The sequence below is a fragment of the Micropterus salmoides genome, unplaced genomic scaffold (genome assembly GCF_014851395.1).
Source record: "Micropterus salmoides isolate LMB-PRFRI ecotype aquatic unplaced genomic scaffold, ASM1485139v1 Ms_hic_scaffold_9, whole genome shotgun sequence".
NCBI lineage: Eukaryota > Metazoa > Chordata > Actinopteri > Centrarchiformes > Centrarchidae > Micropterus > Micropterus salmoides.
The window spans coordinates 21,247,794-21,273,250 of NW_024044681.1; the positions used below are offsets into that span (position 1 = coordinate 21,247,794).

Genomic DNA, 25,457 nt, shown 5'->3' on the forward strand with positions numbered 1-25,457 from the left:
CAGAATGGTCCTGTATTTGGCTCCATCCATCTTCCCATCAATTTTAACCATCTTCCCTGTCCCTGCTGATGAAAAGCAGGCCCAAACCATGATGCTGCCACCACCATGTTTGACAGTGGGGATGGTGAGTTCAGGGTGATGAGCTGTGTTGCTTTTACGCCAAACATAATGTTTTGCATTGTTGCCAAAAAGTTCGATTTTGGTTTCATCTGACCAGAGCACCTTCTTCCACATTTTTGGTGTGTCTCCCAGGTGGCTTGTGGCAAACTTTAAATGAGACTTTTTATGGATATCTTTAAGAAATGGCTTTCTTCTTGCCACTCTTCCATAAAGGCCAGAGTCTCCAACCTCAGCTGTAGATCTTTTCAATCATATCTGCTTGTCGTCACTAAATATTACTGCTCCTCTAAAGGTTAGGCCTACGTCTAAAGCTAGTAAGCAACCCTGGATAAATGACAGCATTCGCAGCCTCAAAAGGGAATGCAGGAAAGCAGAGCGCAGATGGAAAAAATCCAGTCTCCAAGTCCATTACCTCAGTCTGAAGGATTTATTAATTAATAAACACAATCCCAGGTTTCTGTTTAAGACTGTGGATCAGCTGGTAAACCCAACCCCTCCTTGTACCTCAGCTTGAAGTAATGATGACTGTGAATTGTTTTTATCTTATTTTACCAATAAGGTGGTGTCAATCAGAGCCTCTATTACCCCCGCGGCCTCTTACTCAGAGGTTCCTCACCAGCAACAAGAGAGTTTTAACCAGTTTTATCCCATCGACTTGTCTGAGCTTTTAAAAACAGTATCACAAATGAGAGTGTCCTCCAGCCCACTTGATGTAATACCTACAAAATTTTTACTGAAAGTAATAGATTCTGTTGGGCCCCATTTGATCTCTGTTTTCAACAGCTCCCTATCTACTGGTTGTGTCCCTGATTATTTTAAAACGGCTTGCGTGAACCCACTTTTAAAGAAACCTGGTTTAGATCCCTCCCTCCCACATAATTTTAGACCCATTTCAAAACTGCCTTTTATTGCAAAGATTCTAGAAAGAATTGTGTCCAAACAGCTGCTCATTGTACTGGAAAATAACAAATTATTTGAAAAGTTTCAGTCTGGTTTTAGGAAGTACTACAGCACTGAGACTGCCTTGCTTAAAGTCACCAATGACCTTTTAATGTCTGCTGATGAAGGCATGTGCTCAGTCCTTGTACTCCTGGACTTAACAACTGCCTTTGTGAAGTTAAAAAATGGATGTCAAATAATTTCCTCCAGCTGAACTCAGACAAAACAGAAATCCTGGTCATTGGGTCTCAGCAGATGGCAAATCAAATACTGCCATCTGCTGGTTCCCTAGTAAATCACATTAAGCCTGTGGCAAAGAACCTTGGTGTTTGGTTTGATATTAATTTAAATTTCGAGCAGCACACCACAAAGCTTGTTCAATCATGTTTTTAGCAACTTTGAAATATAGCAAAAATTTGATCTATGTTAACTTTTAAGGACACCGAGACCATTTTACACGCCTTCATCTAATCACGCCTGGATTATTGCAACAGCCTTTTAACCTGTTTAACCCAAAAATCTATTGATCGACTCCAGACTGTCCAGAACTCAGCTGCCAGGCTTTTAACCAGAACAAAGAAATATGACCACATTACTCCTATTTTAGCTTCATTACACTGGCTCCCAGTATGTTTTAGAATTGACTTTAAAATACTATTGATCACTTTTAAAGCTCTTCATGGCCTCTCGCCTTGTTATATTTCTGACCTTTTAGTCCCATACACACCAACACGTACCTTGAGATCCTCGGGCAGAGGTCTGTTGTCTGTTCCAGAGTCTCGACTGAAAACTAAAGGGGACAGGGCGTTTGCAGTCAGGGCCCCGAGGCTCTGGAACAGCCTGCCCGAGGAAATCAGGTCAGCTGAGTCAGTGAACTCTTTTAAGTCCCTTCTTAAAACATACTTTTATAGGAGAGCCTTTCCTGATCTTATTTGACTTTATTTTATCCCTTTTATTTTATTGTATTTTACTAATTTTATATTAATTTTTCATGCTCTTATCTTGTTTTGTTTTTTTTGTATTATTCTTTACACTTGTTAAAGCACTTTGTAACTTGTTTTTGAAAAGTGCTCTACAAATAAGGATTATTATTATATTATTATTATTATCTCTGCAGTTCATCCAGAGTGATCATGGGCCTCTTGGCTGCATCTCTGATCAGTCTTCTCCTTGTATGAGCTGAAAGTTTAGAGGGACGGCCGGGTCTTCGTAGATTTGCAGTGGTCTGATACTCCTTCCATTTCAATATTATCGCTTGCACAGTGCTCCTTGGGATGTTTAAAGCTTGGGCAATCTTTTTGTATCCAAATCCGGCTTTAAACTTCTCCACAACAGTATCTCAGACCTGCCTGGTGTGTTCCTTGTTCTTCATGATGCTCTCTGCGCTTTAAACGGAGCTCTGAGACTATCACAGAGCAGGTGCATTTATACGGAGACTTGATTTCCCATAGGTGGATTCTATTTATCATCATTAGTCATTTAGGTCAACATTGGATCATTCAGAGATCCTCACTGAACTTCTGGAGAGAGTTTGCTGCACTGAAAGTAAAGGGGCTGAATAATTTTGCACGCCCAATTTTTCAGTTTTTTATTTGTTAAAAAGGTTTGAAATATTCAATAAATTTCGTTCCACTTCATAATTGTGTCCCACTTGTTGTTGATTCTTCATAAAAAATTACAGTTTTATATCTTTATGTTTGAAGCCTGAAATGTGGCAAAAGGTCGAAAAGTTCAAGGGGGCCAAATACTTTCGCAAGGCACTGTATGTTGATGCAACTAGGCTATACGTTATGGTAGCTATTGAATGATAATGCAAGTTGATGTTCTGGACCTTTGCTTCTTGAAATTTTCTCTAACTGGACCTCTTTGAATTTTAATTGAATACCCCTGTACTAAGGAGTTAAGAACACCTGTCCATGGAAAGGGGCACTTTTTAGATTTTTGTTCAGATGGAGGACATCAGGCATAAAATAGAGCTGCCTGTCTGGTGCTGCTGAATGTGGCACCGATGTTTTATTGTGGTCGACCCCAAAGGATTTCCACATAGCTTGGTTAGGGCTACGCATGTCAGTGGTCACATCAAGTACATGTAGGCCTATTGATGCTGCTCTCTATATGATTTCAATTCGCCTGTACTCAATTATTCGCCTGTACTCTGCTCCTTTCGTAGAATTGCTACTGAAATGCCACCACTTGCTTCCACCGTGTTGTGTTTCCAGCCAACATAAACACACAATGATGCACCCATGCATCAGTCAATGCATTTATGGTATAAATGACCAAAAATCGCTGTTTTGTTGCTCTTGTCGCTCAATTTCAAATTGCCTGCCTAGAACTTTTGGGAACTATGTGCGGTCTCCATGAATCACGTGACGTTCAAGCATTTTGGACCTCCACTGATGCAACTCTCTTTCTAAAAGGCTCTGCACAGAGCCACCAATTTTGCTGAGGACTGGCACTTCACACACACATCACGCATCAGTTTCAGAATTCTACAATATATTATATATTATAGAACTTTTAGCCCTGCCCTCAAGGTGAACTGTAATAATGACTTTGGTGATCTATTAATATTTCCTCTAATACCATCATCAGGTCAAAATAGTATTTATCCAGTATTTCGGTTTATAACCAAATACCTGTAAAGGTAATGACATTACATGACTGTACTTTTTGTTTAGCGCTATTTACCAAATATTATCAAGCGAACTAAACTAAAATGGGGAATGGTGCACAATATACTTTCTTAATATCGGCATGTTAGCATTCTCAATGTGAGCATGTTAATATTTAGCTCAAGGCACTGCTGCACATAGGTATAGTCTCACAGAGACACTAGCATGGTTGTAGACTAAGTGTCTGACTGTAGACTAAACTGGAATCCAGCTGACAGGATTCAGTGATTTGGAATTTGTGTGTTAAGTGCTTCAATGTGACTTCAGAGTCACATTGTAAGATGCTGTTTATTGTCCTGGATAACTGAGGGTGATGTTTGGTGAACACAGCACATACAGTTGAGCCTATTAATATAATTATATGGCGTATAATAATGCCCGGTGGGCCAACGAACCTCTGGGGCCAGTGTAACGTAAATTATTTATTTATATAAATAACGATCGGCCATAAAGCTTCTTGCGTTCCAGAGCAAAAAACAAAAATTGTTCAGACGGACGCATAAAAATAACCGATATGTTTGCTACCAGGGCTGCACTAGCTTCAACATCATTGTAGTACCCGACGTAGTGCAGTCACAGGCACTTGAAGGAGCAAAGGAGAGTCGTGGCCACTGCCAGGCAGAGGAGCAGGTGTGTGTTAGCGGAGCAGTTACGGGCCGGGGGAGAGAGAGTGGAGGTGAAGTGGTAAGCACCTCGTGGGGAGGTGATGGTCAAGTTGATAAGACACATGCCTTTGGTGTGAGAGACCCAGGTTCAATTCCCACTGCGACACATCCACCTATGTGTCCCTGAGTAAGACACTTAACCCCTTGTTGCTCCAGAGGTGTGCAACCTCTGACATATACAATTGCCCCCCTAGGGCCTCACACTTTGAAAACCCCTGGAGTAGTTAAATAAGGACCTCGGGGGGGAGCAGGGAGGGAGGATCATAGTCCCCATCAATTTTTGAAATCATTTGTTAAAAATGTTCTAAAAAAAACTTTAAGAAATGTTAATTAACAATTAAAAATGCTACGAGAATGGTTTATGTGCACAATAGCTGCAATGCAATTTAAATATTGAACAAACATCGGTGTTGTCCAAAAAAGTAACTAAGCAAAAAATAATAAGCTACTTATTACTGCATTATATTCTATTATATTTTTATATTACTGATTTGTCACCTGCCTCCTGAATTTTGTGTTTCTCGTTATATAAATAAAGACACTTCCACGATAAATTGGTGCAGAAAATGTCTCCCGAATGCAGAAAAATTAAGTGTTTAATGTTCAAAATATTTTGTGGGTGAAACCCCCAAACCCCCCCACACCATATTTTTTCTAAATAGTTTTATAATATTTTCTTGTCTTGTTCATGACCCCAAACTTGTGCAATGTCATGTCTCGTGGGCTAAGTGTTTTGTCACACCCTTAATCTGTGCCCTTAAATGTCCCCACCACTTTTCAACACAAAGTGAAGCCCGGTAGAGTATGTGCCATGCCATAGTGATGATTAGTTCAATTAAGGTCAATGATAATAACATAATCATAATGCTATCATAAAGTGAGTCACCTACTACTACTCACTGTCTTACGGCGCTACATAAGCTATTAGACATCGTTTTTGTAACTAGCATAGTGTTCTTATGCAGTCTTAACTTTGGCTATAGTCTTAACTTTGGCATCTCAGCCATTAGGCAACTGTCCTAATGGCTAATCCCATGCTGCTGTGAAAATTACCTGTAGGCTACTTGTACTTGAGTATAAGTTGTGGACTCATGATCACCATGGAGTCAGTAAATGAGGGCAAATGAGTACATGCACTGATAAACATATCTACGGCACATACCACACAGCTGCTTCGGGGGAATATAACAGTAGGTACACATGTTATATATGGAAGGATGGTGTATTGGTGAGGGGTGTCTGATTTTGGTGGGCCGCCTGGGCCAAAAATACCAGGGCTGATTTTTTGTCCCTGTCCAACCCTGATATCCCGGAAATGTGTTGCATATGTACACACCCCATCTTGGTTTCAGAAACATGAATATGCTACAACTAACAATTATTTTCATTATTGGTAAATATGTCGATTATTTTCATCAATTACCTGAATAAATCCTTTGTTGATAAAATGTGAGAAAATTGAGAAAAATGCCTGTTATAGTATCCAAAAAAGGTTAAAGTCAAGGGCAACTGGACTGACATGCATTAAATGTTTTTGTTTTATTCAACCAACAGTCCCAAAGCCAATGATATCCATTTTGATAGTGTATACAACAAACAAAAGAAAGAATTACTCACATTTGGGAGCTGGAATCAGAGAATATTTGGAATTTTTGCTTGAAGAATAATAAATAAATAATAGATTGCCAAAATACTTTACAGTAAATTTTCTGTCAGTTGATTAATCAATTAATCGCTGTAGATATATTAAAAATCAAGATATTATTATTATTATTATATTATTATTATTACTACCAATATTTTGCCAGCAGGTGTCATTTGGTTATGCACATCCCACCGCTTAATCTTTTAGGGATGCTATTGCAAACTAACCAAATGTCTCTGAGAGCTCCAACCAACTAACAAATTATGAAATTATGTGCAATTTCCAAAATCTTAATAATTTAAATCTTTGTCCTTAAGAAATGTTATTTTGACAACAATTCACTACATACTGAACTCCCAGATTTCATTTTGTGTACTATATTGCTAGTACAATATTTAACAATTTTATCTGTTTTTTTATATAGCCAAGTACAGTAAATTACAAGATACAACATGATAACTATTTCTAAAAGTATAATTATAGTGTTTATAAGTAAGAGGGAATTTGGAAAATGTTATAAAAACAATTGTTCTATTGTCGCATTCCTTAATGTTTCATTATAGCAGTAACAAAGAGTTCACCTTTTGTGGTGCCGGTGCTAGCCCTTTTTCTTTTCCAAAGCTTCCTGATAGAGTTCAGCATTTCCTCTGTCTGTAAAGAGTATACAATAGGATTGAGTAAAGCTGGTAAGGTGTGTGTCAAAGTGGAGTTTATTATCCTGGCATTGGGATGGATATAGGAGGACACTGTGACTATGTTGGAACTCACAGTTGGGAGGAAGAAAATAGCCACGAGAATCAGGTGAGAAGTACAAGTTTTCAATGCTTTGATTCGTTTTTCTCCTGATGCAATCCTGCTCAATGCTATGGAAATGGAAACATATGTCAATGCTATCAATACAAGAGGAATGCAGACAATTATAATAAAAGCAGAAATTGCTATCATGTAATTTAAAAACGTGTTATTACACGCCAGACGATATACTGGTCCATGATCACAGAAAAAGCTCTCTACCACCAAAGATCTGCAGAAGGAGAGACGATCAATCAGCCCAACCATGAATGCTATTACACTCAGTAAAAAAAACCACGCAAACAGCAGCATTGCAGCAATAGCTGGTTTTGTCACAATGCTATGGTACCTTAAAGGGAAGCAAATTGCTATAAATCTGTCATATGACATTGTGACAAGTGTCCATGACTGCACACCTCCAAAGAACAAAACAAAGAACATATAACTTAAGCAAGCCTCATAGACAATGTATCTCCTGTCAAACAAAAATGTGTCTAAGAGTTTTGGGATGAGAGCAGTGCTCCCACACAAATCTGTCAAAGCCAGGTTAAACACAATCATGTATTTAGGAGTATGAAGAGTCTTGAAAAGGTAAATAATTGAGAGAAGGAGGCCATTCCCAATTACAGTCATGATATAGACAAAACACAGGAACACATAGAAATACTTTACATGAGGGATGTTGGAAAACCCACTGAGATAGAATTGTTTAGGGCGAATAAATGTGTCATTGAATACGGTAGCAGCTTTCTCTTCTGGGCCCATTATGAATATCTGTGTCCCTAAATTTAAAAAGACAAAATAACAGAATATAAAATACAAGATGACACAGTTGCTTGATAGGAATTTTTGTAACCAAACTCACCTCTGACAACATCAAGTGTGCAGTGCACTTAAGTGAGTTGTGCTGTGAGAGATGCACCCTTTCTATTTTACCCCTTTCATTGTGGGCCAGTAGAAAGGCAGGTGGCTGAATCACATGGTCATGATTTAGATATTAATATATGTCAGTGGTTGGTTGTTTCATGGTTTATGTCATCAAAGTGCTGATGCAATCGACACAGTTAACTACTGTCACCACCAGGATACTGAATTATCCATTTATGGCACAATCCATGACTCAAATGACACAGTTACACCTTAACAGCTGAAATTGTTGACCATCATGAAAGGAAAGTGTTACATTGCAAGCTGTTAAGATTTATAGTTACGTGTGCAAACAAAGTGGGAATATAATACGAAACAGACTGTGCCAAGAAATTAGGTACAGACAGTCATGGTCCCCAGAGGATGACTCCTACTTACTTTGGCAATCCACTGACTTTCCTGGAATGCCACTGTAAGGTTGATATTTTAGTTTTTTAGTGAAATATTTCTACAAAATTCAGAACACACACTCATATTACACTCAAGACGAACTGTAATAACTTTGGTGATCCCTTAACCTTTCCTCTAATGCTATCATCAGATCAAAATATTATTTATTCAGTATTTTGCTTTATGACATTCCCATCAACCTCAGATGTACTTTGTGCTTAATGCTGTTTACCAAATGAGAGCAGGCAATTAACTAAACTAAAATAGGGAATGGTGCACATATACCTGCTTATTGTCAACATGTTAGCATTGTCAACATGAACATGTTAGCATTTAACTCAAGGCATTGCTGCATATATGGTTGTAGACTATGTGTCCTACTGTAGACTAAACTGGAATCCAGCTGGCAGGATTCAATGATACGATGACAAAAATGATGCTGTCAGAAATTTGACATTTTTGTGTAAAGTACTTCAGCCAATATTGTGACTTTACAGTTACATTTTATAATACGGTTTACTGTCCTGGATAACTGAGGGTGATGTTTAGTTAGAAAAGCACATACAGTTGAGCATTACTATTATTATATGTTGTAAAACTGTAATTGATTATTGAATAATTGAATGTGATTTAAGTTGATATAGCAGTACTTAATGAGCACACTGACATGTACAGGACACTGATATCCTGCTTATCATCATGGTTTTGAAGTATCCTGGTTATGTGTTGAACATTTAACCCCCACATCTTAGTTTCAGAAACATAAATATGCTATAACTAACAAATATTTTTATTAATGATTAATCTGCCAATTATTTTCTTGATTACTTAAATAAATCCTTTGTCTATAAAATGTGAGAAAATTGTGAAAAATGCCTGTTATAATATCCAACAACCCACAGAGATGCATTCAATTTCTTTGTTTTATTCAACCAACAGTCCCAAAGGCAAAGATAGTCATTTTATTATTATATGCAACAAATAAATGAATCAAGTGCTCACACTTGAGAAGCTGGAACCAGAGAAAATTGGGCATTTTTGCTTGAAAAATAACTAAGACAATTAATTGATTGCCAAAACAATTTCCAATAAATGTTCTATCAGTGGACTAGTCAATTAATTCACTAGGCTAATTGCTGAAGATATAATCAAAATCAAGATAAGACTCAAAACTGGGATTGTTCTTAATTCCCCATCTTTTGCCAACAAGTGGTAATTCGCATAAGGTATCATCTGGTAATCTGGTCAGGCAGTGAGTTAGACGTATAACGCACATACCACAGGTTGATGTTTAAAAGGATGCTATTGTATATGTAAACTAACCAAAGTCTCACTGAGAGCTCCAGCCTACTATGAAATTGTGTATATTTTTCCAAAATTTAAAAGAGATGTAAACAAAAATGATGTAGGCCACTGCGTCTTTGATAGGAGTGGACAGTCACAACAACAATTCACGACGTACTGAACTCCCTGATTTAATTTTGCCCTGGAGATCATTGAACAGCATACAGTACTATATTGCTAGTACAATATTCAGCAATATTATCTGGTCTTGTTTAAAAGTACAGTAAATTACAAGATACCACATGATAACCATTTCTATAAGTGTAATTACAGTGCTGATAAGTAAGAGGGTATTGGGAAAATGCTTCTTAATTAGTCATCATAACAGTGATAAGTAGTTTGTCTTTTCTGTTTGTGGTGCTAATCCTATTTCTTTTACAAAGCTTCTTCATAGAGTTCAGCATTTTTTCTGTCTGTAAAGAGTATATAATTGGATTGAGCAAAGCTGGTAAGGTGTGTGTTAAAGAGGAGTTTATGATCCTGGCATTAGGATGGATGTAGGAGGTCAGTGCAGCTATGTTGGTGCTCACAATTGGGAGGAAGAAAATAGCCACAAGAATCAAATGAGAAGTACAAGTTTTCAATGCTTTGACTCGTTTTTCTCCTGATGCAATCCTGCTCAATGCTATGGAAATGCAAACATATGTCAATGCTATTAATACAAGAGGAACACAGACGATTACAATGAAAGCAGCATTTGCTATTATGTAATTTAAAGACGTGTCATTACACGCCAGACGATATACTGGTGCATGATCACAGAAAAAGCTCTCTACCACCAAAGATCTACAGAAGGAGAGACGATCAATCAGCCCAACCATGAATGCTATTACACTCAGTAAAAAAAACCATGCAAACAGCAGCATTGCAGCAATAGCTGGTTTTGTCACAATGCTATGGTACCTTAAAGGGAAGCAAATTGCTATAAATCTGTCATATGACATTGTGACAAGTGTCCATGACTGCACACCTCCAAAGAACAAAACAAAGAACATATAACTTAAGCAAGCCTCATAGACAATGTATCTCCTGTCAAACAAAAATGTGTCTAAGAGTTTTGGGATGAGAGCAGTGCTCCCACACAAATCTGTCAAAGCCAGGTTAAACACAATCATGTATTTAGGAGTATGAAGAGTCTTGACCAGGTAAATAACTGAGAGAAGGAGCCCATTCCCAATAACTGTCAGGATATAGACAAAACACAGGAACACATAGAAATACTTTACATGAGAGATGCTGGACAGCCCACTGAGATAGAATTGTTTAGGGCGAAAAAATGTGTCATTGAATACGGTAGTAGCTTTCTCTTCTGGGCCCATTATGAATATCTGTTCCTCTAAATGTAAAAAGACAAAATAACAGAATGTAATAATAATTGCTGTAACCAAACTCACCTCTGACAACAGCAAGTGTGCTGTGCACTAAAGTGAGTTTTACTATGAGAGACCTGTCATTTATATGTTTCATTGTGGGCCAGTAGAAATTCAGGTGGCTGAATCACATGGTCATGAATTAGATACTGATATACGTATGTCTGATTTTCTCATGGTTTATGTCATCAGTGTGCTGATGCAGTTAATTATTGTCACCAGAAACAAACAAAGAGTGAATTTCATACTAAATAAAATGAAATTCATGTGAGCAAGTCAACTCTGATTGAAGAAAAAGGTTTCAGGACACTCAGGGTGTCTTACACAGCATTGTTTATTGTAGCCCATTCAGGGAGATCAGCATACAGAGTGAGAACACTAAGTAGTATCAAACCAAATCTGAAGGATCCATCCCGGCATGGAGTATTAATCCTTTCTAGACCTATAGAGATTCCAGGAGATTCCAGAGATTCCCATAAAAGCGCCAATGTAAAATGTACCACAACTGAAGTAGTGTTCATGTTTTCTGTCAACATCAATGCAAATTAAAACAATTATCTGATTATTATAGTGTATATGGATGGGCCTTTGTCTCCAAATTGTTGGGCAGAGGGTACTAAATGCATATTTAGCATTCAGCTCTGTTCCTTGTGTTTCCTGGTATTTTTGGAGTGATTTAGCTTTTGGATCATAGCTTTGCCATTCTGGATTTGTTTCCCCCCAGCCTGCTAGTTTTCAGCCAGCACTCTGGCCAAGCAACCTGCTGCCCATCTGCTTGAAATTTCCTGTGACTTCTATGAATTGTTTGAGTGGCTACGCTGACACCCTGCAAACTCCTTCTGTGGGAACTCAAATGGGCCATTTTTTCTGGGTCCTGTGGAGGCCACAAAAGGAGAAGTGGTCATCATGGTTCCCGATGCCCTTGTCAGTCTCATTTTTTCATCACCATTGATGTTAAGTCATCATAGTCTAGCTCCTCGTCCTCATCACTGTCCAGCTCTCCAAGTCAAGTCAGCTGTATATATAGCACATTTTAAAACAACTGGAGTTGACAAAGTGCTTTTCAAGAACACAATACACACAAATACAAGTATAAATGAACAAAAGAACAAAGAGTATATACCATTGTGTATCCAAATACACAATAAAACACTAGTCATTTTTCATAGTCGCATTTCTTTCTAGCACTATTTTACAAGTGTCCAAATCAGCGGCTATAAAATGGTGGATAAATTCTTTGGAGCATCACAACTCCCGAAATGACTCGTTTTATAATCAGAACTTGATCCATTCAGTCAATAATCACAGACATAAACACACAAGTATAAATGCTCACGATGTAGGCTACGGCGTGGACTCCATGCAGAAGTACAAATCAGGCTTAAAGAGAATCACGTCATTGAGGGAAGCAAAAAATACACTTTATATCCTTCTTCCATTATGCTTAATGCAAGTTCCTCTAGAGTAAGCATTAAAAGCTAGACTAAAAGGAGGAACAGAGAGTGAATTTAGGGGGTGGGAACATCATGACTGATAAAAAGGTCTTAAAATTTGTCAAAGAAACCAGTACTAAATGAAGGGGTTGTTGTGAATCAACCAGCCTCACTCAAAAAGGGAGGTGAGGTCAGATAGTGCCAAAAAAGGGGGGGGGGTTCCACCCCTGGAGTTGGCCTTTTTACATGCAAAAAACCAGAGACATCGGCTGATGTTTGGTAAGGATCTGCAGAGACTCAATCAGACATGTATCGCTTAAGGATTGTGTATTCAAAGAGTCTTAGTAACCTCTCTCACCGTAAAGGTGTCACTGGAGACACATAACAGGACAGCAAAGGGCCTGTCCAACCCCTCTCTCTCCACAGATCACCTCCGAACATCGAAAGTACCACCCGTCTGGCCTCAACCTGACTCTTTCCCACAGAACGCTGAGCCATAAAACACCAGTCCTTTCTCGCTCTAGCTGATGTGCAAATGTCATAAGCCAGGAAAGCAAAAGAGGAGACCGTAACATCCCCTGTTTTTCTCGAACCAACAAAGGTTCCATTATAAACTGTGTTTAATCTGTTTAAATAATAACCTTGCTTAGTAAGTAGTGGCGTTTGCCTCTTAGTTTAGTAGTAATGACCTGTTGTTATTCTTTTTAGTGATGTTTGAAAACTAGGAGAACCATAAGAAGGTAATCTTGAAGAGTTCCCTAACCTCCTCTTTTTGTTTTGTCTTAATTCCTCCCTGTTATTCCCTAGTAATCACTGTCTGTGTGAGCGCCAAATAAAAAAATTCTTTGCTGCCATGCTTACATCTAAATTATCTCTTGAGTTAAAACCTGTAACCATCAAGTTTACACTGAACACATGTAGTTAAGCTTTATGTTTTCTTATAACCATTAAGGAACCTTTAATCCTCCAAGTGTTTAGTCTTGTTTTGCTTGTCTTTATCCGAATGTTTAGAACTGAGTATTTTTCAAATGTCGATATTGTGGATAGAGAGATTAAATGAAAATACGCGCAACATATATATATTTTCTTTATCCCACTAAAAAGTTAACACTTTTGGGGTAACTTCCCCCAGAGAAACCCACTCCCCAAATTGACGTCACCACGTCCTAAAGGAGGTAGATAAAAGGCCTTGTTGTCTTTTGTCTCACTCTCTTCTAAAAAAAACTCTCTTGAAACTAAACTCTCGTGTATCCTCTCGTAATTACGCTTTGGCTAACTTCCTTTACTTTTGAAATTTCGATCTTTTCGTTTCGTACTTTAAAATTTCCTTCAGACGAGCTGAGAAAGCTACTGCCCTTGAATCCCCATTTTTCTTAGCGGGATATTTGATTTTGATTTTTGTTTGGAGCTGCCTGGAATGAAACTTTCCCCAGACTTGTTTATACTCGGCAACATTAAATAGCCTATATTCCCGGGAATGTATGAGTCTTATTTGATTTTGTTGTTTTAACACCATCCGATTGTTCTAAGCGACTTTAGACACCGAAACTCAGAAGCCCGTTCGCTTTTTGCCTTGAATGAACGAAGTCACGGCTCCAACGACAGAGTCTGGAGTGTGTTCCGCTGAGCTATAGCAACACCAAACGAACTCAGAGTGCAAGCCAGGGCGGACTGCCATTGCTGCAAGCGTTTTCCCGCAAAGGACTCCGGAACGAATCCACCGGTTTGAACTCAAGACGCCACTGGGGTGTTTGGCCAAAAGCCAACCGGCAGTGAGCCTTTGCTACAAGGGAATTGCGACAAAAGTAAGGCAAAACAAACTACACTCTGTGACTCGTTGGTGTTCTCTAGTTGGCCCTCATCTACAGTTAATAAACCACTAGGTTATTCAAACTAAATTTGCAACGCAATTTCCGACCATTCGTTCCCTCATCCTCGTAGAATCCTCTCCCTCTGCAATATAAACTGAAATTCCATCGAGCCTAACATACTCTGTTCATTACCTTCTGGTTTTCATGTTGACTGTTGTCCCCGTAATATTCCCACATTTACTCCCACTGTTGTACTCCCTTTTGTTAGTTAATAAATTTCACCTTGATCACAGTGATATTGTGTGTGTATTGTTAAGAATCCGGAGTCCCTGTACAGAGGACTTACCCTCAGATTTGAGATTGACTGATTTAAGATAATTGAGCGATTGTTAACTAACTGATCACGAGTGAATAATTAATTAATTAATTATTAACCATACCCACGAACGAATCTTGGGTGGTGTCCCTAGTTTCGAGGTATGAATTAATATTCCCGGAAATATTAATTTTCATAACTGTATTAAAATTATACATAGCTTTAGACCTGCTACAGGGTTAAAACAGGTGTTCCTAAACTTTTGCAAACTTTAACTTGCCCAACAGTGTTCGCGATCCCCACTATCCCCAAAGGGGATTGAAGCATACAAACACTGCACGCAACAGAGCATGCTCACTAATAGGCCTATCCAAACACGAGCATAATGACAACACAAAAGAACACAACAGCCTAACAACCAGAAAATAATTTTATAGAAATGTACTCATTACTTTTTTTTAATTTTAAGGCAAACCTCACCTAATGAGATGGGTGGAGACTATGATTGGAGTACAGCAAGTCCATTCTTCATTTCATTTGATGATTTGCCCTACACTGAAAGATTATCTTATCCGGTCATATTGTTCTAGAGCTGTTTCCTCTGAATATTTGTTAAAGTGTTCCAGGAGGCCTTAAAGGTGGGTAGTAATAGACTTCTTCACTATGTTAACACTCTGTCAACACACTCTTAATTTTCCTCCATGAATTTGTCCAGCTCAATCACCCATTTGAACTCACTCAGTCCAGCACTCAAGTTTTTCATAAATGTATGGATTTTATCATTCAGAGAGATTATTCTTGTGTTTTCACCTTGCAATGACAAATTAAGTCCACTTGGTTTTTCAAATATGCAAGACAGATACACTAACCTTGTTAATCAGTCAGGATCAGTGAGGTGGTCAGCACGCTGGCGGCTGAGCAGATACCTTGCAAAAGCCACCTGACTGTATGGAACAACAGGCACTTATGCTTACATCCTAGTTCGTTACAGAATTTGATAGCCAGAATAACAGCCTGATATTGAGTGGTTGTGCTTTTATGTAGCTGACAATTTTTAAACCAGTCTCAATAATACATTTAAGTTCCGAGTCAAATGTTTTGCTTGTAAGAGATTCTCTGTGTGTAATACAGTGCGGGAAATTTGAGTGAGGCGCCACTTGTTAAACTCTTGCTTTAAGACTTTTCCCCCAGCATTGCTACAGCATCCTCTGTGGATTCATCAACTTTAAGGCATATTTCTCTTTCTTCACTTCACCAGTTGACACTGGGCCATGTGAGAGATGCGCCAGGCAATCGTCCTTTTAGACAGGGGCACTGATTCTAGCTCACGAGCCAGTTTATCCCCTTGTATAGCCCAACTTATAGCTATAGCAGAGGGTGTTTAAGGGTTTCCCTGATCATATTTATTTTACCATTACAGAATAAATGGAGATGCAATTAAGAATAATATATTTTCATCCTCACCCGGTAAAAAAGCTATTTTTTAAATGCAATAAACCATCAAAACCATCATCAAATGGATTATAATGCAACTGAATATATTTTAATACACATGGAATGCTGTTATTTGATGAAGATAAATTAAAATACAACAGTTATAAAAAATTTTTAAATATACCAGTACCAATATTTAGTGTTTAAATGTTGACTTTTATTGGGAGTTATCTTTAAAACACTATTTCTGTCCATACAACCACATTCCAAATAAAAGTATAATAAAGTTTCCAAAATATTGAAATATTGATAAAAACAGTGAATATTCATCAACATTCATATGACCAAAAGCACTCCCTTGCTTTACAGGCATATAACTTGAGTGTGTTTTATGAATTTCTCATTTGCATTTTGCGCGGAAATCGTGTGCTGCCCCAGTACAGGGGGCGTCAGGGCTCAAGCACCTCAGTACACACGACATTCAGGATGCATCCAGCATCCAGATGTTGTACTTTGTTGACGATGACATGTGAATCCATATTGAATAAATTCCTCTCGATATTTTTGAAACTTGGAGGAAGGCTGATCAGACTGCTGATGGATGTCCTCCTTATGCACACGATGGTCTCTTCCCGTACCAGAGGTCGATGGCCTTTCTGCTTCTCAGCTCTCCTCTGCTGCCTGCTAATATGTCGTTAATAAGTTGTAATCACCTAGGGGTCACACCTTTTTTATTTGCATGGTTTTTATTTAAAATTTAACTACTATTTTTTATTTTGTGCTAATTTTTATGCTATTTGTAATAGTTTTAAATGTTATTTTATTTCTCGAAATCATCTCGAGAAGAGGTTTACATCCCATCAGGCCACCCATTAGGAATTATGGATAACATTTTTCAACCTGGGCCCCTCATTGACTACCACTCCAGCACCACCTCCATCCACCCTCTAATATAAACATGGGCAATTTCAAAGAAGATCTTGCCCATTAGCCTTATAGTGACACAGATAGAGTCCCTAACAACCATTTCCAAATGCAGTGTTGTAGACTCAACCTGGCCATGCTCCCATATTTATTTAATTACTCAATATGATTATAAAGCACAAAAGGTCAATACAGTTTTTAGAATAATTTTAAAATTGGACTGTGACAGTTGCGTTCCTCCTTTTAACTTAAAACAAGACAAGGAGAGAAAAAAATGCCCTTCGATGCTTGAGTGATAAGAGAAAAGTAAAGTCAGACATGGAAGAAATTACTGCAAAGCATTAAATCATAAAAATCGATTTATATTGAACAAATAAACATACTTTATTTCAATCTTGAGGACTACATTAATCAAAGTAGACAACTGGTCAAATTGTGTGCAGAGCTGAAATACTGTATGGCTGTGTCAGCTGAAATGATGATAATAATAATATAAACAGAGGCTTTGTTCCCCCAAAAAGTATTGGAACGGTAAGGCAAATTCCTTTGTTTTTGTTGTTCACTGAAGACATTTGGGTTTAAGATCAAAAGATGAGTATGAGACAAGAGTTCAGAATTTCAGCTTTTATTTCCTGGTATTCACATCTAGATGTGTTGAACAACTTAGGACATGTCACAGTTTGTATTAGACCACAGCATTTTAGACCGCTTTAGACTGCTAATGTTGTATTGGAAATATAGACTGTTATCTAGATATTTTGAAGTGTTGCTGCCTTGTTACGTTTTCTCCTGTAACGTTAGATGTGACATAGAAGAATTTATTACACTCATTTATTTTACACCCATAGTTGCAGTGTGGATCATTGGTGACAGCTATATCTAGCATGGTGGCCTGAGAGCTGCAGAGAGCTTAGGAAACATCTTCACCCTGCTGGACGTCTCTTGGTCTGGCTGGCTTCAAAATATCTTGATAACAGTCTATATTTCCAATATAACATTAGCTGTCTAAAGTCTATTGCAGTGTATGCTGTGTGACCAATAACTTCAGTTACCACAGTCACAAAAAAATAGTTTAGCTGGATATCATGTACAATGTGTTTAAAACATGAGTAGCTAACCTTAGCCTAGCTCATCATGTCTGAGTGCACAAATGCACTGCCAGTCAAGCATGCCAAGACGGCTAACGTTAGCTAACTGTTGTATTGTCATTCTAAAAAAGGAGACAGCGATAGACTCCGTGACCTTGCCAACAGTAAGTATAAATAATCATTAAATCATGCCATACTACATTTAAAAAGCATTTCTTTTTAAATGAGCGACACAACGTCAACTTACCTCCATGTAGACTGTCCACGTTGGAGCGAGGGGATTGTAGGCGTGGCCATGCGGTCGATGCAAACCCATGATTGGTCAGTCAAACCACCAATAGAATCTCTTATTTAGACCTTTTTTGACTTGAAAGACTTTTCAACTTGCAAAACTCTCTCACTTGCAAAACGGTTGAAACTGCAAAACTCTCTGACTTGCAAGGAAAACCTGTCCACCATCACAGGAGGGGGAAGCGGGGAACCGTCTAAGCTGTCTACAGTAAGGATGGGACCCTGATGACCTCAACTGGGGAGGTAATTGGGCGGTGGAAGGAACACTTTGAGGAACTCCTAAATCCGACTGTAGAGGCAGAGCTGGAGGCTGATGGGGGTTTCTCGTCAATTTTCAAAAAAAGGAAGTCACTGAGGTAGTCAAACAACTCCACAGTGGCAAAGCCCCAGGGATTGATGAGATCCGCACAGAAATGCTAAAAGCTTTGGGTGTGGAGGGGCTGTCTTGGATGACACGTCTCTTTAACATTGCATGGAAGTCGGGTACGGTGCCCAAGGAGTGGCAGACTGGGGTGGTAGTTCCCCTGTTCAAAAAGGGGGACCAGAGAGTGTGTGCCTACTACAGGTGTATCATACTTCTCAGCCTCCACAGTAAAGTCTACTCCAGGGTGCTGGAACGGAGGGTTTGGCCGATAGTCCTCAGATTGAAGAGGAACAATGCAGTTTTTGTCACGGTTGTGGAACAACTGACCAGCTCTTTACTCTCACAAGGATCCTGGAGTGGGCTTGGGAGTATGCCCTCCAATCTACATGTGCTTTGTAGATCTGGAGAAGGCGTATGACCGGGTCCCCCGGGAGATACTGTGGGAGGTGCTGCGGGAGTATGGGGTGAGGGGGGCCCTTCTCAGGGCTATCCAATCCCTGTACATCCAAAGTGAGAGCTATGTAAGTAAGTCGGACTCTTTCCAGGTGAGGGTTGGCCTTCGCCTTCCTGTTTGTTATATTCATGGACAGGATATTGAGACGTAGTTGTGGCGAGGAGGGGCTGCGGTTCGGTGGGCTTGGGATCTCGTCACTGCTTTTTGCAGATGATGTGATCCTGATGGCGTCATCGGATCAGTGGATCAACTGGATCAGTTCGCAGCAGAGTGCGAAGCGGTTGGGATGAGGATTGGCACCTCTAAATCTGTGGCCATGGTTCTCAGCAGGAAACCGGTGGAGTGCCAACTCCAGGTAGGGAATGAGTCCTTACCCCAAGTGAAGGAGTTCAAGTACGGGTCTTGTTCACGAGTGAGGGGAGATTGGAGCAGGAGAGTGGCCGGAGAATCGGTATTGCACTCGCTTTACTGCACCGTTGTGACGGTAAGGCAAAGTTCTCGATCTACCGGTCAATTTTCGTTCCTACCCTCACCTATGGTCATGAAGGCTGGGACATGACCGAAAGAACGAGATCGCTGGTACAAGTGGTCGAAATGACCTGCTGCATGATAAACTTCCTCCGGATTAGTTTCAATGTATTTCTCCGTAAATTGGCACACAAAATGTTTCTGTACACATCTGAATTTATTCTGCCACTACCATCATCAGTTACATCATCAATAAATATTAATCAGGACATTCCAAATTGTTGTGCGTGCTATGCCTAATGTTTGTCCAATGGCTCTGGTCGATTTTCCTTCTTTTCTCAGCTTGACAATGGCTTGCTTTTCTCCCACAGACAGCTCTCTGGTCTTCATGTTGGTCTATCCTCTTTAACAGGAAATGCAGTCTTTATAGGTTTGAACCAAGGATGAAAACTTAGACTAGTCATGTAGAGCTATTTAATGTTTGGACAATCAACCTAAAAGGCAACACCTGGGCAACAAGAAACATCTGTCAGTCACATGTTCCAGTTTTGCTCACTTGAAAAATGGGTGGGTTCAAACAAAGGGTGGTATGTCCTGAGTTGTTTAACACATCTGTGTTGCTTTTAGATTCTCCTGTAGATAAACCTTTACAAGGTTACAGTGTAATTTATTTGTCATTATACAACACGAGATTGTTATATACTGAAACAAAAGTTAATATATATTAATATTTCAATAAACATTAAATGTGTGTTAAAATATTCTTTCATGTAAAATCATCTCTGCTGTGTCTTCCCTCCTCTTTTGTCTTTGCCTTTGTTTGGGGAAGTAACCTCTTTAAATATGTCTGTGGCACCTTTTCTCACCTCAATGATAAATTAATTAATTTTAATTCAGTTAATTCAGACTTTAATAGCCCCTGTGTTTCAGCAGTTTTTTCTGCTCATGTTCAAAATGTTCGGCACATTTATAAACTTTTCATTCTCTGACATGTTGAGAAAAAAGTTGTAATATTACTGTTACAAAGTGAAAAAGCCCAAAGTCCACCCCAAAGGGAGTTCCCATCTGCTCTGAACTGCCTGAAAACAGCTCGTTTGTAGTCCAGCCCTTTCCCTTGAAAGCAAAATGCGCGTTATATAAAAATGGTGGAAAAACACTGAGCTGCACCACTTATCCCTCCCTTCCAAACAATAGCTACCCTCCAGGCAGTTGTGAGAAATACATTATAAGTTGCTGATTTCTTAGGATTTCACTGTAACTAACTTGTGATTAAATAGCATTGGTCACAGGGTTTTTCCTAATAAAAGGCTGTTTTTACAATAAACGTCTGCTGACATGTAGGTGAGAGTTAGATATAGACATAGACCAATCAAGAGACAGAGAAACATCTCTGATGCCACATACATTTGCGTTTCCTTTCTCAGCTCAGGAAGAGTTTTTGAGTGTATGCTAATACTCTGCCATTTGTTTACCTTCATCTACCATTTGTTGGCTGTTGTTCTTTGTACTTGTTCTGTACTTAAGGAGAGGAAATGCTGAGTTCGAGAGAGTAACCGTGCGTTCTCTCCGTGGCCATGTTACATAAAGAATGATTCATCAGATCTATTTGACTCTGTATTCTTTAGGAAGGAATTATTTTTCCTGACACAGTCGATGGACATAAAGTTGTTACTGTGATGAAGAGACAGAGCTCAGTTATAACTTTATGGATGAAAGATACTTTTGTTACAGATTAATGACTCACCACTTGAAACTCTTGCTCCTGTCTATGTTGCTAAGCTGGAAAGGGGTCTAACTGACCCGCCTTTCTCGGCTTCTGATTGGCTAGTAGTCCTTAACTAGGAACTGCGCGTGTGCAACTCCCAACAAAGATCATGTAGAGGCAAGATGTATCACTCCATAGCTAAAACGAAGCGTTCAACACACAGTGTGAAAAGAGGAGCTGCAGCAATGTGCAGTATGACAAAAATATGGTGTTTTTTGAAAATTAAACCAAGTAAACCTTTTCTGGTACAACCCCTAAATGAGATTTTGAATCTGAAAATGAGCATAATACCACCTCTTTAATTTCCACATCGAACCATTTCAAACTGGATTCCACTCACAGCACAGCACTGAAATAGCCCCCCTCAAAGTCATCAATGACCTCCTCCTCTCGTGTGACTCCAGTCAGCTCACCATCTTCGTCATGCTCGACCTCACTGCAACCTTCGACACCATCAACCACTCCATTCTTCTTTCCCGACTGAAAACCTACTCCAACATCACTGGCACCACTCTCTCCTGGCTCCGATCTTATCTCAACAGTTCATCAACAACAACAACTGCACCTCCTCCACTGCTCCTTTATCTCAAGGCTTCCCATAAGGTTCGGTGCCTGGTCCTCTCCTGTTCATCATCAACGTATCCAGTACAAAATCCTCCTCCTCACCCACAAAGCCCTCCATAACCAGGCCCCTTCCTACCTCACAGACCTGCTCCACCGCCACAATCCCCACTCTGCTCCTCCGACACAAACCTCCTGTCCCCACTACTCAGGACAAAGCACCATTCCTGGGGTGACAGCGCTTTCACCATTGCAGCGCCCCTCCCTATGGAACTCCTTACATTCACATCTGAGAACATTGCGACTTGGACTCTTTCAAATCACTCCTCTTTAGATTCGCTTTCAACCTCAAATAATATTACATTTCACCTGCTGCCATTTGTTATTTGTATGGTCTCCCCTATGCTTTTATCTATTTTGTATTTTACATTTTTTTTCATCATTTATGGATTTCATATTAATGTATCTTATCTATTTTTTGTTTGTACTGGTTTTATTGTAAAGTGCCTTTGAGTGTCTTGAAAAGCACTTTAGAAATAAAATGCGTTATTATTATTATTGTTGTTGTTGTTGTTGTTGTTATTATCTGCTCTAGCTTTTCCAACTATTTGTTAAGAGATATGGTAAAAAACAATGGCCCGAAATGATTCATTGTAGAACGTAAAATGTTTTGGGGGAGGACCCCAAAATAAAATCTTGTAAAATTTTCAGTTTCAGCAGTTGACAAGATGTCCTTGTGCTATTTTCAAATATGGGGTTATTTTGCACATTATCACATTTTGTTTTTATTTACATTTTACACAGCGAGCCAACTTTTATGAAAATGGAGAAGACTAAAGAACCACTAACATAACTAACATCATAACTAACTATGAAATTGTTTCTGTCTAGACTGTGAGTAGATGTTGGTCTTGCACACTGTCTTTCAGTAATCCTAACAGGAAAGAAAGAATTAGTAAGGGAAGTAAAACCACCACCAGCACTGACCCACTCTGTGTGGGAGACAGGGCCTTTAATGATGTTATGATGACAAAAATTATTCTGATGATTAGAAATCTGATGTTTGTGTGTACAGTACTTCAGCCAATGTGACATCAGAGTTTCTTTATATAATGCTTTTTATTGTCCAGGGTGACATTTGTACAACATGTGTAGTGGGTCTGACTCTCGTTGTGTTGTATAGAAAGCCAGGACACACGTCTCAGGATTATCTTGGAGCAATTTATTCTCTAGCAGCTAGGACAGCAGCAACAGGTCTGTAATTGTGGAGAAACAAAACATTCACAGAGTTTCCCTCGCGTACATGCTCTCAGCTCCTGCGTAACATCATGAATAAAATCACTAAATGCTTCATGCTAGTAAGCGTCACTCTCCAAAGCACACTTTAGCGGAGCAAGTCACAAAATAGCCTCCCGACACACACGCACATGCTCATTGTTAAATTTCTCCTTCCTTAGCAAGTTTAGACATGCAAGCTAGTAAAATGAACTCCAAAACGTAACTATGTAAACAAGAAAATTTTTCAAGTGAGTTCAGTGACTTAACTTCATTATTTACAACCAAATAAAATGTAAATAGAAGGAGCGACGAAACAGCGTACCTTCCCAGAGAACGTCCCCGAAGCAAGAGGAAGTGCAGCAAGTGAGGTTAGCAAAATAAAGTGTCCACTATACTTCCCGTGGCAAAACTCTAACATATTTCTAACAAAGAAATATCCTCGTCACATAGAGACCATTAGAAACGTAAACACATTCATGAAAAGTCCCATAATGTTTGATATAAAGAAATATAACAACAAAAACATCATAGCGGAAATATTAACTGCATCCTTCAAAATAAAACCCCATGTTACAATATATACTGAAATGTACAGAGCCCTGTCCACACCATAGCGCAACAACATCACACTACCACACATGTACAGTTTAGTAGTACAGTAAGAGTTTATTGATTTAAGTTGATTTAGTTTGGTTTGATCACTTCAGGAGCGCATAAACATGCACACTAATATTCAATTTTTTGGAGTATCCCAGTTACGTGTTGCACATGTATAAACATGGATATGCTATTGTTATAAGTTGGCTCCTACTTGTAACAAAGAGAGGAAGCTCACACAAACATAGGCTTATTGGTCTTATTGTATCAACTAAACATAAGGCATTAAGGCAAAACATGGAAATCAGTATTGTCAGGAGTGTCTTGAGTGTATAGGTGAGTGTAAAATGTAGTGAGTGCAAAAGGAAAAGCTACATCAGTCAAAAATGTAGAGCCGGGGTAGAAAAAAGGGGTGGAACGGGAGTCATTCTTCAGTAATAATAGTGCTTCTAAGTAAGAACGTAGTGGTAAAAAGTTATTTAAAAAACCCAGTTGTTCTATTGTAACACTGCTTAATGTCTCATTTTAGCAGTGATAAAGAGTTCACCTTTTGTGGGTGTGTTGCTAATCCTATTTCTTCTGCAAAGCTTCCTGATAGAGTTCAGCACTTCTTCTGTCTGTAAAGAGTATATAATGGGATTGAGCAAAGCTGGTAAGGTGTGTGTCAAAGTGGAGTTTATGATCCTGGCATTAGGATGGATGTAGGAGGTCAATGCAGCTATGTTGGTGCTCACAATTGGTAGGAAGAAAATAGCCACAAGAATCAAATGAGAAGTACAAGTTTTCAATGCTTTGACTCGTTTTGTTCCTGATGCAATCCTGCTCAATGCAATGGAAATGCAAACATATGTCAATGCTATTAATAATAGAGGAACACAGATGATTATAATCACACCAACAATTATCATCATGTAATTTAAAGATGTGTCATTACACGCCAGACGATATACTGGTCCATGATCACAATAAAAGCTCTCTACCACCAAAGATCTGCAGAAGGAGAGACGATCAATCAGCCCAACCATGAATGCTATTACACTCAGTACAAAAACCCACGCAAACAGCAGCATTGCAGCAATAGCTGGTTTTGTCACAATGCTATGGTACCTTAAAGGAAAGCAAATTGCTATAAATCTGTCATATGACATTGTGACAAGTGTCCATGACTGCACACCTCCAAAGAACAAAACAAAGAACATATAACTTAAGCAAGCCTCATAGACAATGTATCTCCTGTCAAACAAAAATGTGTCTAAGAGTTTTGGGATGAGAGCAGTGCTCCCACATAAATCTGTCAAAGCCAGGTTAAACACAATCATGTATTTAGGAGTATGAAGAGTCTTGACCAGGTAAATAACTGAGAGAAGGAGCCCATTCCCAATTACAGTCATGATATAGACAAAACACAGGAACACATAGAAATACTTTGCATGAGGGATGTTGGAAAACCCACTGAGATAGAATTGTTTAGGGCGAATAAATGTGTCATTGAATACGGTAGTAGCTTTCTCTTCTGGGCCCATTTTGAATATCTGTGTCCCTAAATGTAAAAAGACAAATAACAATATATAATAAAGGATTACACAGTTGCTTGATAGGAATTGTTGTAACCAAACTCACCTCAATATCAAGTCTGCAGTGCACTAAAGTGAGTCGTACTGTGAGAGACTTGTCATTTATATGTTGTATCATTGTGGGCCAGTAGAAAAGCAGGCAGCTGAATCACATGGTCATGAATTTTATATTGATTTACATCAATGTGTGATTGTCTCATGGTTTATGTCATCAATGTGCTGATGTAATCGA

The 25,457-nt window shown here is 38.9% G+C and overlaps 3 protein-coding genes across 3 annotated transcripts; all 3 read right to left on the reverse strand.

Annotated features, from left to right (window-relative positions):
- Positions 1-6,590: 6,590 nt before the first annotated feature.
- On the reverse strand, positions 6,591-7,601 carry LOC119896147 (olfactory receptor 10A3-like). Its single transcript, XM_038709638.1, has one exon. The coding sequence runs from the start codon at positions 7,599-7,601 to the stop codon at positions 6,591-6,593; it is 1,011 nt and encodes a 336-aa protein (XP_038565566.1).
- A 2,204-nt stretch (positions 7,602-9,805) lies between these two features.
- Positions 9,806-10,816, reverse strand: LOC119896149 (olfactory receptor 1-like). The gene has a single exon (XM_038709639.1). The coding sequence runs from the start codon at positions 10,814-10,816 to the stop codon at positions 9,806-9,808; it is 1,011 nt and encodes a 336-aa protein (XP_038565567.1).
- A 13,347-nt stretch (positions 10,817-24,163) lies between these two features.
- LOC119896150 (olfactory receptor 1-like) lies at positions 24,164-25,174 on the reverse strand. The gene has a single exon (XM_038709640.1). It carries the CDS (start codon positions 25,172-25,174, stop codon positions 24,164-24,166), a length of 1,011 nt encoding a protein of 336 aa, XP_038565568.1.
- Positions 25,175-25,457: the final 283 nt, after the last annotated feature.